This window comes from Bombina bombina, chromosome 4, assembly GCF_027579735.1.
Source record: "Bombina bombina isolate aBomBom1 chromosome 4, aBomBom1.pri, whole genome shotgun sequence".
NCBI classification, from domain to species: Eukaryota; Metazoa; Chordata; class Amphibia; order Anura; family Bombinatoridae; genus Bombina; species Bombina bombina.
In genome coordinates this window covers 938,404,433-938,418,913 of record NC_069502.1, presented here as the reverse complement: position 1 = coordinate 938,418,913, position 14,481 = coordinate 938,404,433, and the positions used below count along the sequence as shown (strand labels likewise).

The 14,481-nt window shown below is 37.8% G+C and overlaps 1 protein-coding gene across 1 annotated transcript in view; it reads left to right on the top strand.

Annotated features, from left to right (window-relative positions):
* Positions 1 to 12,807, top strand: part of RIOX1 (ribosomal oxygenase 1) — a 102,536-nt gene extending 89,729 nt beyond the window's left edge. Inside the window, exons 14-15 of the mRNA XM_053711918.1 lie at positions 1,392 to 1,478; positions 12,051 to 12,807. Of these exons, the coding sequence (XP_053567893.1) occupies positions 1,392 to 1,478; positions 12,051 to 12,119 (156 nt within the window). The 3' untranslated portion in view covers positions 12,120 to 12,807. The remainder of the gene's footprint in view (positions 1 to 1,391; positions 1,479 to 12,050) is intronic.
* The last annotated feature ends 1,674 nt before the right edge of the window (positions 12,808 to 14,481 follow it).

The window sequence follows — 14,481 nt, the reverse complement described above, 5'->3', positions numbered from 1 at the left end:
CGTTTAGGTAACCTGATTTGCTCCCTCCCTTCATCCGTGTCCTAAAGCTTTGGTATTGGTTCCCACAAGTAAGGATGACGCCGTGGACCGGACACACCAATGTTGGAGAAAACAGAATTTATGCTTACCTAATAAATTACTTTCTCCACGGCCCGCCCTGGTTTTTTAATCAGGTCTGATGAATTATTTTCTCTAACTACAGTCACCACGGTACCATATGGTTTCTCCTATATTTTTCCTCCTGTCCGTCGGTCGAATGACTGGGGTGGGCGGAGCCTAGGAGGGACTATATGGCCAGCTTTGCTGGGACTCTTTGCCATTTCCTGTTGGGGAAGAGATATTCCCACAAGTAAGGATGACGCCGTGGACCGGACACAACGTTGGAGAAAGTAATTTATCAGGTAAGCATAAATTCTGTTTTCAAGATTTACAATTTGCCAGCCCCCCATGTCATGTGACAGCCATCAGCCAATCACAGACTCATATTCCCATACACTGTGAATTCGTGTACATGCTCAGTTGTAGCTAGTGGCTCAAAAAGTGTGCATATAAAAATACTGTGCCCAGTTTGACAATGGAAGTAAATTGGAAATTGCTCTATCTGAATAATCTAAATAACTGTACCTAGTTGGCCTCAGCAGAGTAGGAAACATAAAGGGACATTATATACTAGATTTTTCTTTGCATAAATGTTTTGTAGATGATCCATTTATATAGCCCATACAGTTTAAAAAAATAAAAATAAATAGTTTTGCTTATTTTTAAATAACATACCGACGTATACCTACTCCAGCTTGCTCCTGTTTGTGTAAAGGGTCTTTTCATATGCAAAAGAAGGGGGAGGGGGGGGGAGTGTCTTATTTCCCACTTGCAGTGGGTGTTCCAGTAACCTTTTAAACAGAGCTAAACTGGAAGCTTCTAAGTAAGTTTTTAAACAGTTTTATACTAGATTTTTATATCAGTATCTGTGCATCTTATTCTTTATAGTAGTGTCTATTACATGCAGTTATATGAAAATTGGTGTTTACTGTCCCTTTAAGTTACTACATGGTGGTTACACTAGCTATTCAATATGTAAACAACTATTATTATTTTGAAAAATACATCATAAAAATTATTATTTTCTGGCTAATCTTTGCTTTGAATTCATAATTCTTTTTGGCATTTTTTTATTGTTTGATGTCCCTTTTAATGTTTCGTGATTCAGAGCGTTCAATCAAATTTACTTCTAATATCAGTGAAAATTTCTTTTAAACTTAGCTCCTTTATAAAAGAGCATACTGGGGTGTACCGGTTGTCTTGAAAACTTTATGGCACCAGCATTTGTATCCGTGTTCTACTGCCCCAACGCCATGGGAGCGTAATCTGAAGTCTTCTCTCTTTAATTGCAGCATGTGAGCGCAGTAGAATATCTCATCCACTCTTATCCCAAATATGTGAATGTTGAAGATCTTCCTTGTACGAGCTTTGAAGACCAGGTATGGACACTTTGTGCTTTCCCATCTTTGCTGTAGTGTTTTAGTGTTCACATAATTACATGTGTAGCGTTCTTTGTAAAACAAATGAATACTAGGTATGTGCATCATTTCGAATTCAACATTAATTTCTAAAATGGATGCAGGCTGCAGCATTCTGCACGTTTCAGCGCCGGTTTTATCTGGTCAAAGTGCAACACGCAAATATTTGTGCAAATGCAGATTATTTCGATGTTTCATTTTGACACACAAAAAAAAATCTGCCGCTGAATTCTGCTGCCTGTGGCTATATGCACCACTCGTTTTCAGAATTAAATGCAGAATACAAAACAATACACATGCCTAATGAATACATCGGTGCATGTCTATATTCAGTAGCTTTAAAGGTCTGTAAAATCTTTATGCCAACAGAAACCCTTTGAAATAAATATAATCTGGGTCTCCCTGTGTTTTTTTTCTGTGTGTTGTGCTATCACGGTTTATAGAGCATATATACATATACCCCATGCGCCAGCAATTAAACACTCCTACTGCTCATATAATTATATATCTTGTGTTGTATTGGTAAAGCCTCAGTTTGCATCCTCACTAACGTAATCACAATGCACATCCAGATGGTCTTTGCAGTATGTAATCACTGTTTTTATTCCAGCCTAACTCTATTTAAATGTAAATCTATCAAAGACAGATCAAGACAATCTCCCCTATAACCTTGAGCAGCATTAAATGTAAATGAAACACAAAAATTTTCTTTCATGATTAAGACAGAGAATACTATTTTAAACAACTTTCTAATTTACTTCTATTATCTAATCTGTTTCATTCTCTTGGTATCATTTGTTGAAGGAGCAGCAATGCACTACTAGTTTCTAACTGAACACATGGGTGAGCCAATCACATTCAATATATATATATGCAGCCACCAATCAACAGCTAGAACCTAGGTTCTCTACTGCTCATGAACGTGCCTAGATAAACCTTTCAGCAAATGATAATAAGAGAAGGAAGCAAATTAAACAATAGAAGTACATTTGAAAGTTGTTTAAAATTGTATTCTCTATCTGAATCATGAAAGAAAAAAATTGTGTTTCATGTCCCTTTAAGCTTTACTCTTTCCTGAATATTATTCATTCAATTGTTAAGTAAATTATTTTGTATGTAAGTCTGTCTTTTGGCTCCTGAAAACATCTCTGTCCTTACATAGCCCTCTAATGCTGCCCCATCCTTTTTTTCTTTTGCGCCTTCTCACCTGTACTAGAGATAATTGTGATGTTAAAGGAGTCATTACAGAAGTAGACGCTCAGTAATATAGGAAGACTATATAACGAGTCTTCTGCATGTGTCTTTTGTGCTGGAACTGCACTCTGATCAATAAGTTCATACAGAAGTAGACGCTCAGTAATATATGAAGGCTATATAACAATTCTTCTGCTTGTGTCTTTTGTGCTGGATCTTCACTCTGATCAATAAGTTTATACAGAAGTAGACGCTCAGTAATATATGAAGGCTATATAACAATTCTTCTGCATGTGTCTTTTGTGCTGGAGCTTCACTCTGATCAATAAGTTCATACAGAAGTAGAAACTCAGTAATATATGAAGGCTATATAACAATTCTTCTGCTTGTGTCTTTTGTGCTGGAACTTCACTCTGATCAATAAGTTCATACAGAAGTAGACTCAGTAATATATGAAGGCTATATAACAATTCTTCTGCATGTGTCTTTTGTGCTGGAACTTCACTCTGATCCATAAGTTCATACAGAAGTAGACTCAGTAATATATGAAGGCTATATAACAATTCTTCTGCTTGTGTCTTTTGTGCTGGATCTTCACTCTGATCAATAAGTTTATACAGAAGTAGACGCTCAGTAATATATGAAGGCTATATAACAATTCTTCTGCATGTGTCTTTTGTGCTGGAACTGCAATCTGATCAATAAGTTCATACAGAAGTAGAAACTCAGTAATATGGGAAGGCTATATAACAATTCTGCTTGTGTCTTTTGTGCTGGAACTTCACTCTGATCAATAAGTTCATACAGAAGTAGACTCAGTAATATATGAAGGCTATATAACAATTCTTCTGCTTGTGTCTTTTGTGCTGGAACTTCACTCTGATCAATAAGTTCATACAGAAGTAGACTCAGTAATATATGAAGGCTATATAACAATTCTTCTGCATGTGTCTTTTGTGCTGGAACTTCACTCTGATCCATAAGTTCATACATAAGTAGACTCAGTAATATATGAAGGCTATATAACAATTCTTCTGCTTGTGTCTTTTGTGCTGGAACTTCACTCTGATCAATAAGTTCATACAGAAGTAGAAACTCAGTAATATATGAAGGCTATATAACAATTCTTCTGCATGTGCCTTTTGTGCTGGAACTTCACTCTGATCAATAAGTTCATACAGAAGTAGAAACTCAGTAATATATGAAGGCTATATAACAATTCTTCTGCATGTGTCTTTTGTGCTGGAACTTCACTCTGATCAATAAGTTCAGATACAACAAGCAGAGCTAAACTGCTTTCTCACCTTATGTTTGACTGTAAGTATCAGAGCTTCTCTATCTCTTGGTCGTTGCAGGGACCCGAAAAATAGTGTTGTAATCCAGGAAAGGACCAAATCTCCAAGTAGAATGGGCTTGTAGTGATTTGAGATATAATTCCCTAAAGCTCCTAGGGAAATGGGGGGGGGGGTATAGAGGGCTGTCTCCACAATCCCACCCTAAACAAGCCTTAGTGTTCAACATGGGCAGTGCCTTATGCTGATATGTTAAACATTAAATAGGAGGAAGAAAAGAGAAGCATAATATGGCACACAAAAAGGAAGAGAGTCCACTAGGTAGTGATGTGTGTGGAATGTACTGTTTAAAACATAACTTTTATTATGATTCACTGAAATAAAAGGAGAGGTGGACTGAACACCGCTAAAATTAGAAACTTAAAAAGTGTGTATAACCCAATTAATTACACCAGCTCCTCTGACAACAAAAAAAAAACGGTACAGTGATCAATTTGTACTGGTTTTGGTGCAACACTAGCTTGTAACAATTAGGCTGCTCTACTGAACAAAGGTAGGGGATATAGGTAACTGGTACGTACCAATATAAGCCCAGTGAAAACACCCCCAAATTAGTTTATCATAATTATTTTATAACCTTAAATAGATTTAGGCAGTGTGTGTGGAATTTGATACAATAATACTAGGGGTAACACTGCTATTGCCTAAATAAGGAAAGTGGCGCAAGCGGCTATATACCTAGTTCCCCAGTTTGATGAATTAGGACTAAACGGTATAGGCAGTCAGCACAGTTAAAGAACTCATATATCCAGCCAATTACTAAGAACCCTGGTCTAATACCAAGGGGTTAACTATACAGGCAATAGGATAGCAACGTTACAAACCCATGTATCCAAGTCTATGATAGAGCAGTGCCTTAAAGGCCAACAATTTAAGCTAGTTAGAAGCGAAGAGAGAGGAGCAGTGCGAACGCCTGATGCGCGTTTCGCAACTGCTTTTTCTGACTGCCTATACCGTTTAGTCCTAATTCATCAAACTGGGGAACTAGGTAATTAGCCGCTTGCTCATGGTTGATCCACTAAAGATGTGGGGTCTCTTACCTAGTATTCCTTAAAACGTATATAACACGGACCATAGGGGACTACCAGTAATAGAACACTGGAAGTTTGTCTATATGATCCACTATCCTTATTTAGGCAATATCAGTGTTACCCCTAGTATTATTGTACCAAATTCCGCACACCCTGCCTAAATCTATTTAAGGTTATAACATAATTATGATAATCTAATTTTGGGGTGTTTTCAATGGGCTTATATTGGTACGTCCCAGTTACCTATATCCCCTACCTTTGTTCAGTAGAGCAGCCTAATCGTTACAAGCTAGTGTTGCACCAAAACCGGTACAAATTGATCACTGTACCACTTTTTTTTGTTGTGAGAGGAGCTGGTGTAATGAATTGGGTTATACACCCTTTTTAAGTTTCTAATTTTAGCGGTGGTTTAGTCCACCTCTCCTTTTATTTCAGTGAATCATAATAAAAGTTACGTTTTAAACAGTACATTCCACACACATCACTACCTAGTGGACTCTCTTCCTTTTTGTGTGCCATATTATGCTTCTCTTTTCCTCCTTCTATTTAGGGCTTGTAGTGAACCTCCTCAGCACCATGTCCCCAGGAAGAATGACCCTGAGGGTTACCAGGAGTATCACAGTGACCCTACATATCGCCTTGTCACCAGGGGAGAATGACCCTGCGGGGATTTGGGAAGTAGTGCAGTAAAATTGCAAAGCAGAAGGTCACTAAGCAAAATGACTCTGTTGGGACCTACAATATGCCACAGTGGTTTCTTCTTTCCTCACTAAAACAACATATTCCTTCAGCTACCCAGGCAGATTTCTGGTGATTGAAGTTCCCAGGTGCAGCATAGAGGAGCTTCAGAAATTCATTTAAATTTCAGCAACATAAAGCCAAGCTACAAGCATTGAGGTCCTGCAATTCTGGCGGCAGGGGCACCCAGACACCTTGATTTTAGATCCCTGATATAGGTGTTTTCATTAAAATTCAGTTTTGCGTTATTGTATGTGTTTGGTATCTACTACAGTACATCAGTACATAATCCAATTTGCATATATAAATATAAAAAGTCAAATAGCCTGTAGCCCAGCACTCCAACCAGGTGGAGCAGCTACGACCTGGGTGCAGTCCTTATGGGAGATAATTGTAGAAATCAGTGTAAAAGAAGGGCACTCTCAGGGTTTGTATAGAGAAGAATATTTTCTTTATTCTTAGATCATTAGTACATGGTCGACGTTTCGGCCCTCAGTTGGACCTTCATCAGGACAGGTATAATCTGAAAGACATACATATAGACAAATGCTAGAAACATAAAACAAATGAACACACAAAGTGGCACAAACAGACTATGCAGTCTGAAATGGGAAACTTCCAACTTTCAACAAAGGATACCCAAAGAACAAACCAAGGACCTACATGACAGAAATACAAAAGAAAGTACTATGCTAAAATAAAGATAACAATAATAACAAAGATGGCCAGAGACTATCAGGGATAGTGTGATACAAACCATACAAATAATATACAGGGAGTGCAGAATTATTAGGCAAGTTGTATTTTTGAGGATTAATTTTATTATTGAACAACAACCATGTTCTCAAGGAACCCAAAAAACTCATTAATATCAAAGCTGAATAGTTTTGGAAGTAGTTTTTAGTTTGTTTTTAGTTATAGCTATTTTAGGGGGATATCTGTGTGTGCAGGTGACTATTACTGTGCATAATTATTAGGCAACTTAACAAAAAACAAATATATACCCATTTCAATTATTTATTTTTACCAGTGAAACCAATATAACATCTCAACATTCACAAATATACATTTCTGACATTCAAAAACAAAACAAAAACAAATCGGTGGCCAATATAGCCACCTTTCTTTGCAAGGACACTCAAAAGCCTGCCATCCATGGATTCTGTCAGTGTTTTGATCTGTTCACCATCAACATTGCGTGCAGCAGCAACCACAGCCTCCCAGACACTGTTCAGAGAGGTGTACTGTTTTCCCTCCTTGTAAATCTCACATTTGATGATGGACCACAGGTTCTCAATGGGGTTCAGATCAGGTGAACAAGGAGGCCATGTCATTAGATTTTCTTCTTTTATACCCTTTCTTGCCAGCCACGCTGTGGAGTACTTGGACGCGTGTGATGGAGCATTGTCCTGCATGAAAATCATGTTTTTCTTGAAGGATGCAGACTTCTTCCTGTACCACTGCTTGAAGAAGGTGTCTTCCAGAAACTGGCAGTAGGACTGGGAGTTGAGCTTGACTCCATCCTCAACCCGAAAAGGCCTCACAAGCTCATCTTTGATGATACCAGCCCAAACCAGTACTCCACCTCCACCTTGCTGGCGTCTGAGTCGGACTGAAGCTCTCTGCCCTTTACCAATCCAGCCACGGGCCCATCCATCTGGCCCATCAAGACTCACTCTCATTTCATCAGTCCATAAAACCTTAGAAAAATCAGTCTTGAGATATTTCTTGGCCCAGTCTTGACGTTTCAGCTTGTGTGTCTTGTTCAGTGGTGGTCGTCTTTCAGCCTTTCTTACCTTGGCCATGTCTCTGAGTATTGCACACCTTGTGCTTTTGGGCACTCCAGTGATGTTGCAGCTCTGAAATATGGCCAAACTGGTGGCAAGTGGCATCTTGGCAGCTGCACGCTTGACTTTTCTCAGTTCATGGGCAGTTATTTTGTGCCTTGGTTTTTCCACACGCTTCTTGCGACCCTGTTGACTATTTTGAATGAAACGCTTGATTGTTCAATGATCACGCTTCAGAAGCTTTGCAATTTTAAGAGTGCTGCATCCCTCTGCAAGATATCTCACTATTTTTGACTTTTCTGAGCCTGTCAAGTCCTTCTTTTGACCCATTTTGCCAAAGGAAAGGAAGTTGCCTAATAATTATGCACACCTGATATAGGGTGTTGATGTCATTAGACCACACCCCTTCTCATTACAGAGATGCACATCACCTAATATGCTTAATTGTTAGTAGGCTTTCGAGCCTATACAGCTTGGAGTAAGACAACATGCATAAAGAGGATGATGTGGTCAAAATACTCATTTGCCTAATAATTCTGCACTCCCTGTATATCAATATGCATCACAGAGCAATGGGGCATACACAACTCTATAATACCGATGTACTTATATATAGGAGAATTCAAATAGTGCAAACACTACCGAGTACAGAGAACCAGACTGTAAATGAGCAAACAAAAGAAGAAATGTATACAATTAACTGAATAAGCCAGCAGGACATGAGACCAAAACATAGAAAAAATAACAATAGCAGATGCGTTTAACGCCTGCTATGTGTATACCCAAACACGTAAAGCAGATAACGACAGAGCACAAAAGGCAGTCAAAATGTAAAAATAGTATATAGAGACATGGCGGGTGATAATAGCCAGTAATGTACTTATGATAGAAGTAGAATGAGTGAGGACCAGGTCCCACATAATAAGACAACAAACGCAAACGTATAAAGTAGCGTGCGTGGATAGCAATAACAGAGGAGCCAGCAAAGAAACAGCGCCAAACTTCACATAACCCATAACTGTGTAATACATACGTGCAACAAATAACAATATATACAATAATTCAAGCGGGTATAAACTAGGAAGTGATTTGTGTCGGCTCTGAGTTGTGTCACTTCCTAGTTTATACCCGCTTGAATTATTGTATATATTGTTATTTGTTGCACGTATGTATTACACCAGGGGTGTCAAACTCAAATTACTCGGGGGCCGCATCAGCAGTTTGGTCACCCTCAAAGGGCCTCAAAAGGGCCGGTTGTATCTAGGACTATGTGTCCACTCTTTATTATCATAATAAATTATTGTCACTGCATTCAATTATTACTGTTTTTTCTAATAATGTGTAAGTAATAACAAGCATTTACACACAAACATACATTCACACATTTACACACAAACACACATTTACACACAAATACACATATTTACACACACATACTTACACACACAAACATACATTCACAGATTTACACACAAACATACATTCACACATTTACACACAAACACACATTTACACACAAATACACATATTTACACACACATACTTACACACATACTTACACACACAAACATACATTCACACATTTACACACACACAAAAACTTTATTACTGCTCTGATTTAGGTGGGCAATAAACTAATGATAATGCAGTGTGAATATGTTTTCCCATGCATGCAAGCATAACAGGCAGGGATAAGGTTAATAAAATCTGTGCAGACTACAAATCAGTCACAGACAGTACAAGTGTAGGAGCAGACTCCCGAGATAAAGATTTGATTTATTACCTGGGGAAGGCTGAGAGCAGAATAAGACAATCTGCTGCCTCTCTGGTCTCTGCTGCTAGCCCTTTTCCCGCGCGTGCAGATAGAAGCTGGGAGGAAGTGATGAGGGAGCAGGAGGTCAGTGTCTTGTTCTCACTCAGTCACTTCCTACCAGCCAGATCTCGGAAGCCCCTGTTCAGGATCCATAGCGCAGCCAGCAGCACCTGTCTCTCCTACATACAGCGATTGTAAGTGGATACTCAGTCTCGCAGCCGCTGTATGCAAGTGAAGGCTGGCGGCGGCTACACGGGCCACATGACGAGGTCTGGTGGGCCGGATTCGGCCCGCGGGCCTTGTGTTTGACACCCGTGTATTACACAGTTATGGGTTATGTGAAGTTTGGCGCTGTTTCTTTGCTGGCTCCTCTGTTATTGCTATCCACGCACGCTACTTTATACGTTTGCGTTTGTTGTCTCATTATGTGGGACCTGGTCCTCACTCATTCTACTTCTATCATAAGTACATTACTGGCTATTATCACCCGCCATGTCTCTATATACTATTTTTACATTTTGACTGCCTTTTGTTCTCTGTCGTTATCTGCTTTACGTGTTTGGGTATACACATAGCAGGCGTTAAACGCATCTGCTATTGTTATTTTTTCTATGTTTTGGTCTCATGTCCTGCTGGCTTATTCAGTTAATTGTATACATTTCTTCTTTTGTTTGCTCATTTACAGTCTGGTTCTCTGTACTCGGTAGTGTTTGCACTATTTGAATTCTCCTATATATATATAAGTACATCAGTATTATAGAGTTGTGTATGCCCCATTGCTCTGTGATGCATATTGATATATATTATTTGTATGGTTTGTATCACACTATCCCTGATAGTCTCTGGCCATCTTTGTTATTATTGTTATATTTATTGTAGCATAGTACTTTCTTTTGTATTTCTGTCATGTAGGTCCTTGGTTTGTTCTTTGGGTATCCTTTGTTGAAAGTTGGACGTTTCCCATTTCAGACTGCATAGTCTGTTTTTAATTATATTGGTGATGGTGATATAGGTTGTTTGTGTCACGTTGTGTGTTGTTCCATTTGTTTTATGTTTCTAGCATTTGTCTATATGTATGTCTTTCAGATTATACCTGTCCTGATGAAGGCCCAACTGAGGGCCGAAACGTCGACCATGTACTAATGATCTAAGAATAAAGAAAATATTCTTCTCTATACAAACCCTGAGAGTGCCCTTCTTTTACACTGATTTTTATATATATATATATATATATATATATATATATATATATATATATATATATATATATATATATATATATATATATATATATATATTAGAATGAATGTTTCACAAAATTCTATAATTACAAAAGTATATATAAAACAGTGTACAGATCTCATTTATTTCTGTTTTTATCTATGTACAATGACATTTTGTTAGACTGTTACTGAATTTTTTTATTTATTTTTTTACATTTTGTGATGCATAAAATTGAATGGTGTTTTTTATATACAAATTGTTTTATTTTTTTTTACCTGTGAACACAAAAAAGGAACAGAGCGCAACCGCAACTCAAGGTAAAACTTTTATTTTTATGTCATGCGCTAAAAAACGAATTGCACTTACAAGAAGTTGGCAATATTAAAGCCTTTAGGTATTAACAATCCGCTGGATCACAGTTTTTCTGTTAGCTCCTCACACTGGGATCAGTTCTGGCGTCTCCGTGAAATCCCCAGGATCAGATGTCAATAACCCAAATGGTGACAGATAAGCAAGTACTTGTAAGAAGTTACCATACCCTGAGTCTTGAGAAAGTCCCGACTAAGGAGGACGAAACGCGTAGACGTTAATAGGGACACTGTTGATGGACATTTACATTCAGTTGTTCTTACAAGTACTTGCTTATCTGTCACCATTTGGGTTATTGACATCTGATCCTGGGGATTTCACGGAGACGCCAGAACTGATCCCAGTGTGAGGAGCTAACAGAAAAACTGTGATCCAGCGGATTGTTAATACCTAAAGGCTTTAATATTGCCAACTTCTTGTAAGTGCAATTCGTTTTTTAGCGCATGACATAAAAATAAAAGTTTTACCTTGAGTTGCGGTTGCGCTCTGTTCCTTTTTTGTGTTCACAGCTTCCCGTAGTTTGGGCGCTCTTCAGCGTCTAACGAGCATCAAAGCAGCACCGCTCTCAATAACAGAGGCAGGAGGATCTTTACTCTGACATTCGAATATATGTGCAAATCTACCATACTCCTGGGGACATCGAGGTGAGATAGGTAGCATTTGTTATGCTACTTTTAAGTTTGTGTTAAAAGTTATGTGTGATAGTTAGATTGTGTTTTATTTTCACTTTTGAATATTGCGTTACATTTGTCAATACAATTGATATTCAATTGATATTCAATTTTGTTCATATCTACTGTATTGGTATAGTGTGTATAAGGAGTGCTTAGCAATTGGCTCACTTAAAACTATATTTCACATTGTGAATTGTTACTGTGTATGCAAATCCTGTAAACGTTCAAGTGTGTAGAGTTCAGCCGGTTGATAATAAGTTACAATAGGCTCTACAGCAGTTGTCAGTTAGCGCAGTGTTAGGGTAATAGTATAGATTTTTTTTTACCTATTTGTGTTTTTATTTACTGCAGCTTTCAGTGGCCAATATCCTGTTTGAAAAAGGTTTACTGACTACCAAGGAGCGTTTAGTGCCTTCATGAGATTTCTATGAAAAAAGACTGATCAAAAGAACTTTTAAAGCAAAAGAACCCCCATCCACAGAATAAGCATCATACGGAAGTCAATAAGAAGCGTTGATCTATAGGATAAGCATTGTACTTAAGTCTTATATGGTTTTACGCTCAGTATTTTTCCAGCGGCACTACGGCTCCTGGGCTCTTGTGACCTACGCATCATGGAAGCAGAAACGTCTGCAGGGAAAGCTGTACTAAGGACATCACTGGTCTGTGCCATGCTTGATGCTAACCAGGCTTCAGCCTTTTTCCCTCTGTGCCTGCTTAATAAAGACAGTGAAATTTTATAATTTATCAGGTTTTTTCCCCCTGACCTTTATAATGTTTTGTAAACAAAGTGATATTTACTTTATTGTACAGATACAGCACATTTGTTATTGCATTTTTGCTGTTTATAAAGATCTGTATTAAACATACAGATCACTATGCATTTCAAGGAATTCATTTAGCAGAATGTATTTAAAGTCTGCCAACTGTTTGTATATACAAATATCCATGATGCAGCCTTATTAGCTATTTATACGTGTTCAAGAATGAAACAACGTAGTGGTTTAATAAGGTCCAATTATTTGTCTTTAATTAAACAGACATTAAACTCAAATTGTAAGCTTACAGAAAATAGTTAATTAAGAAAAATAAAGCTTTGCAATATACATTCTTTATTTTGCCTGGTTTTGCTGTAAATTACCAGTGAAAATGGTTGATCATTGAATTAGGATAGGCTGGAGAACCTTTGTCATAGTTAAATGGGAGACTGTACTGTAAAATATTTTTTTAATGACTTGTTATACCAGCTGCAGAGTGTAAAATGTATAGGAAATTGATCCATGGATTGAATTTGAATGGGTTGCAGAAAGAGCAGACATCCTTATCTTTTTTTCTTATGTACAAAGACCTCCTAATCTTATCTTGTTGTGTATATGTTAAGGCTAATGTTGGAAAGTCATTAACCATTTCCTGACGGGCCAAATTTATTATATCGGATCAAAGTTCCTATGTAAACAAATTGAATTCACGCGATCGTGCATGCGATCATGAGATTTCAATGATGGGATCTGGTCAGGGGGGAGTGCCTATGATGCTAGGCACGCACTCCAAGTCGCAAACCCATTCAGGAAGCAGGTTTGGCTTTAGTACAGCCAAACAGCTAGGACGTTCCATGCCGTCCTAACAGCGCTAAAGCTCAGCGCAGTTAGGACGGCATGGGATGTCCTAACGGCAGGAGGGGGTTAATGTTAATATCAACATTAACTGAATCATGTTGTTAAAGTAAGAAAAAATATTTCTCACTTTAACTAGTTAATGTTCACATTATTGAGCAAGGCATAGTATATGTCCCAAAAAACTTTCAAATAAGACACCCGCGTCTGGATTACAGATATAGGCTAAATATATATATATTTTTTTTTTTAAATATTTCTCTGATTTTCTGTGCACCCAAACGCAGGAGGATGATGTAAGGTGGGGATTAAAGGGACAATCTACTCTAGAATTGTTATTGTTTAAAAATATAGATAACCCCTTTTATTACCCATTCTCCAGTTTTGCATTACCAACACTGTTATGTTAATTAAATTTTTACATCTGTGATAACTTGTTATCTAAGCCTCTGCACACTGCCCCCTTATCTCAGTTCTTTTGCCAGACTTGCATTTTAGCCAATCAGTGCTGACTCATAAATAACTTCATATAGTGAGCACAATGTTATCTATATGACACACATGAACTAGCGCTGTCTAGCTGTAAAAAAACTGTCAAAATGCACTGAGGTAATAGGCTGCCTTCAAGCCTACCTTGGTTAAGCTTTCAACAAAGAATTCTAAGAGAACAAAGCAAATTTGATGATAAAGTAAATTGGAAAGTTGCTTAAAGGGACAGTCTACACCAAAATTTTTATTTTTTAAAATAGAGATAGATAATCCCTTTATTACCCATTCCCCACTTTTGCACGGCCAACATGCATATATTAATATATGTTTTACCTTTGTGATTGCCTTCTATCTAAGCCTCTGCAGACTGCCCCCTTATCTCAGTGCTTTTGACAGACATGCAGTTTAGCCAATCAGTGCAGACTCCTAAATAACTCCATGGGAGTGAGCACAATGTTTATCTAATATGACACACATGATTTTAGTACTGTCTAACTGTAAAAAAAAACTTTCAAAATGCTCTGAGCTAAGAGACGGTTTTCAACGGTTTAGAAATCAGTTTGAGCCTACCTAGGTTTAGCTTTTCAAAAATACCGCCAAGGGAAAAAAGCAAATTTGATGATAAAAGTTAATAGGAAAGTTATTATTATTATCGGTTATTTGTAGAGCGCCAACAGATT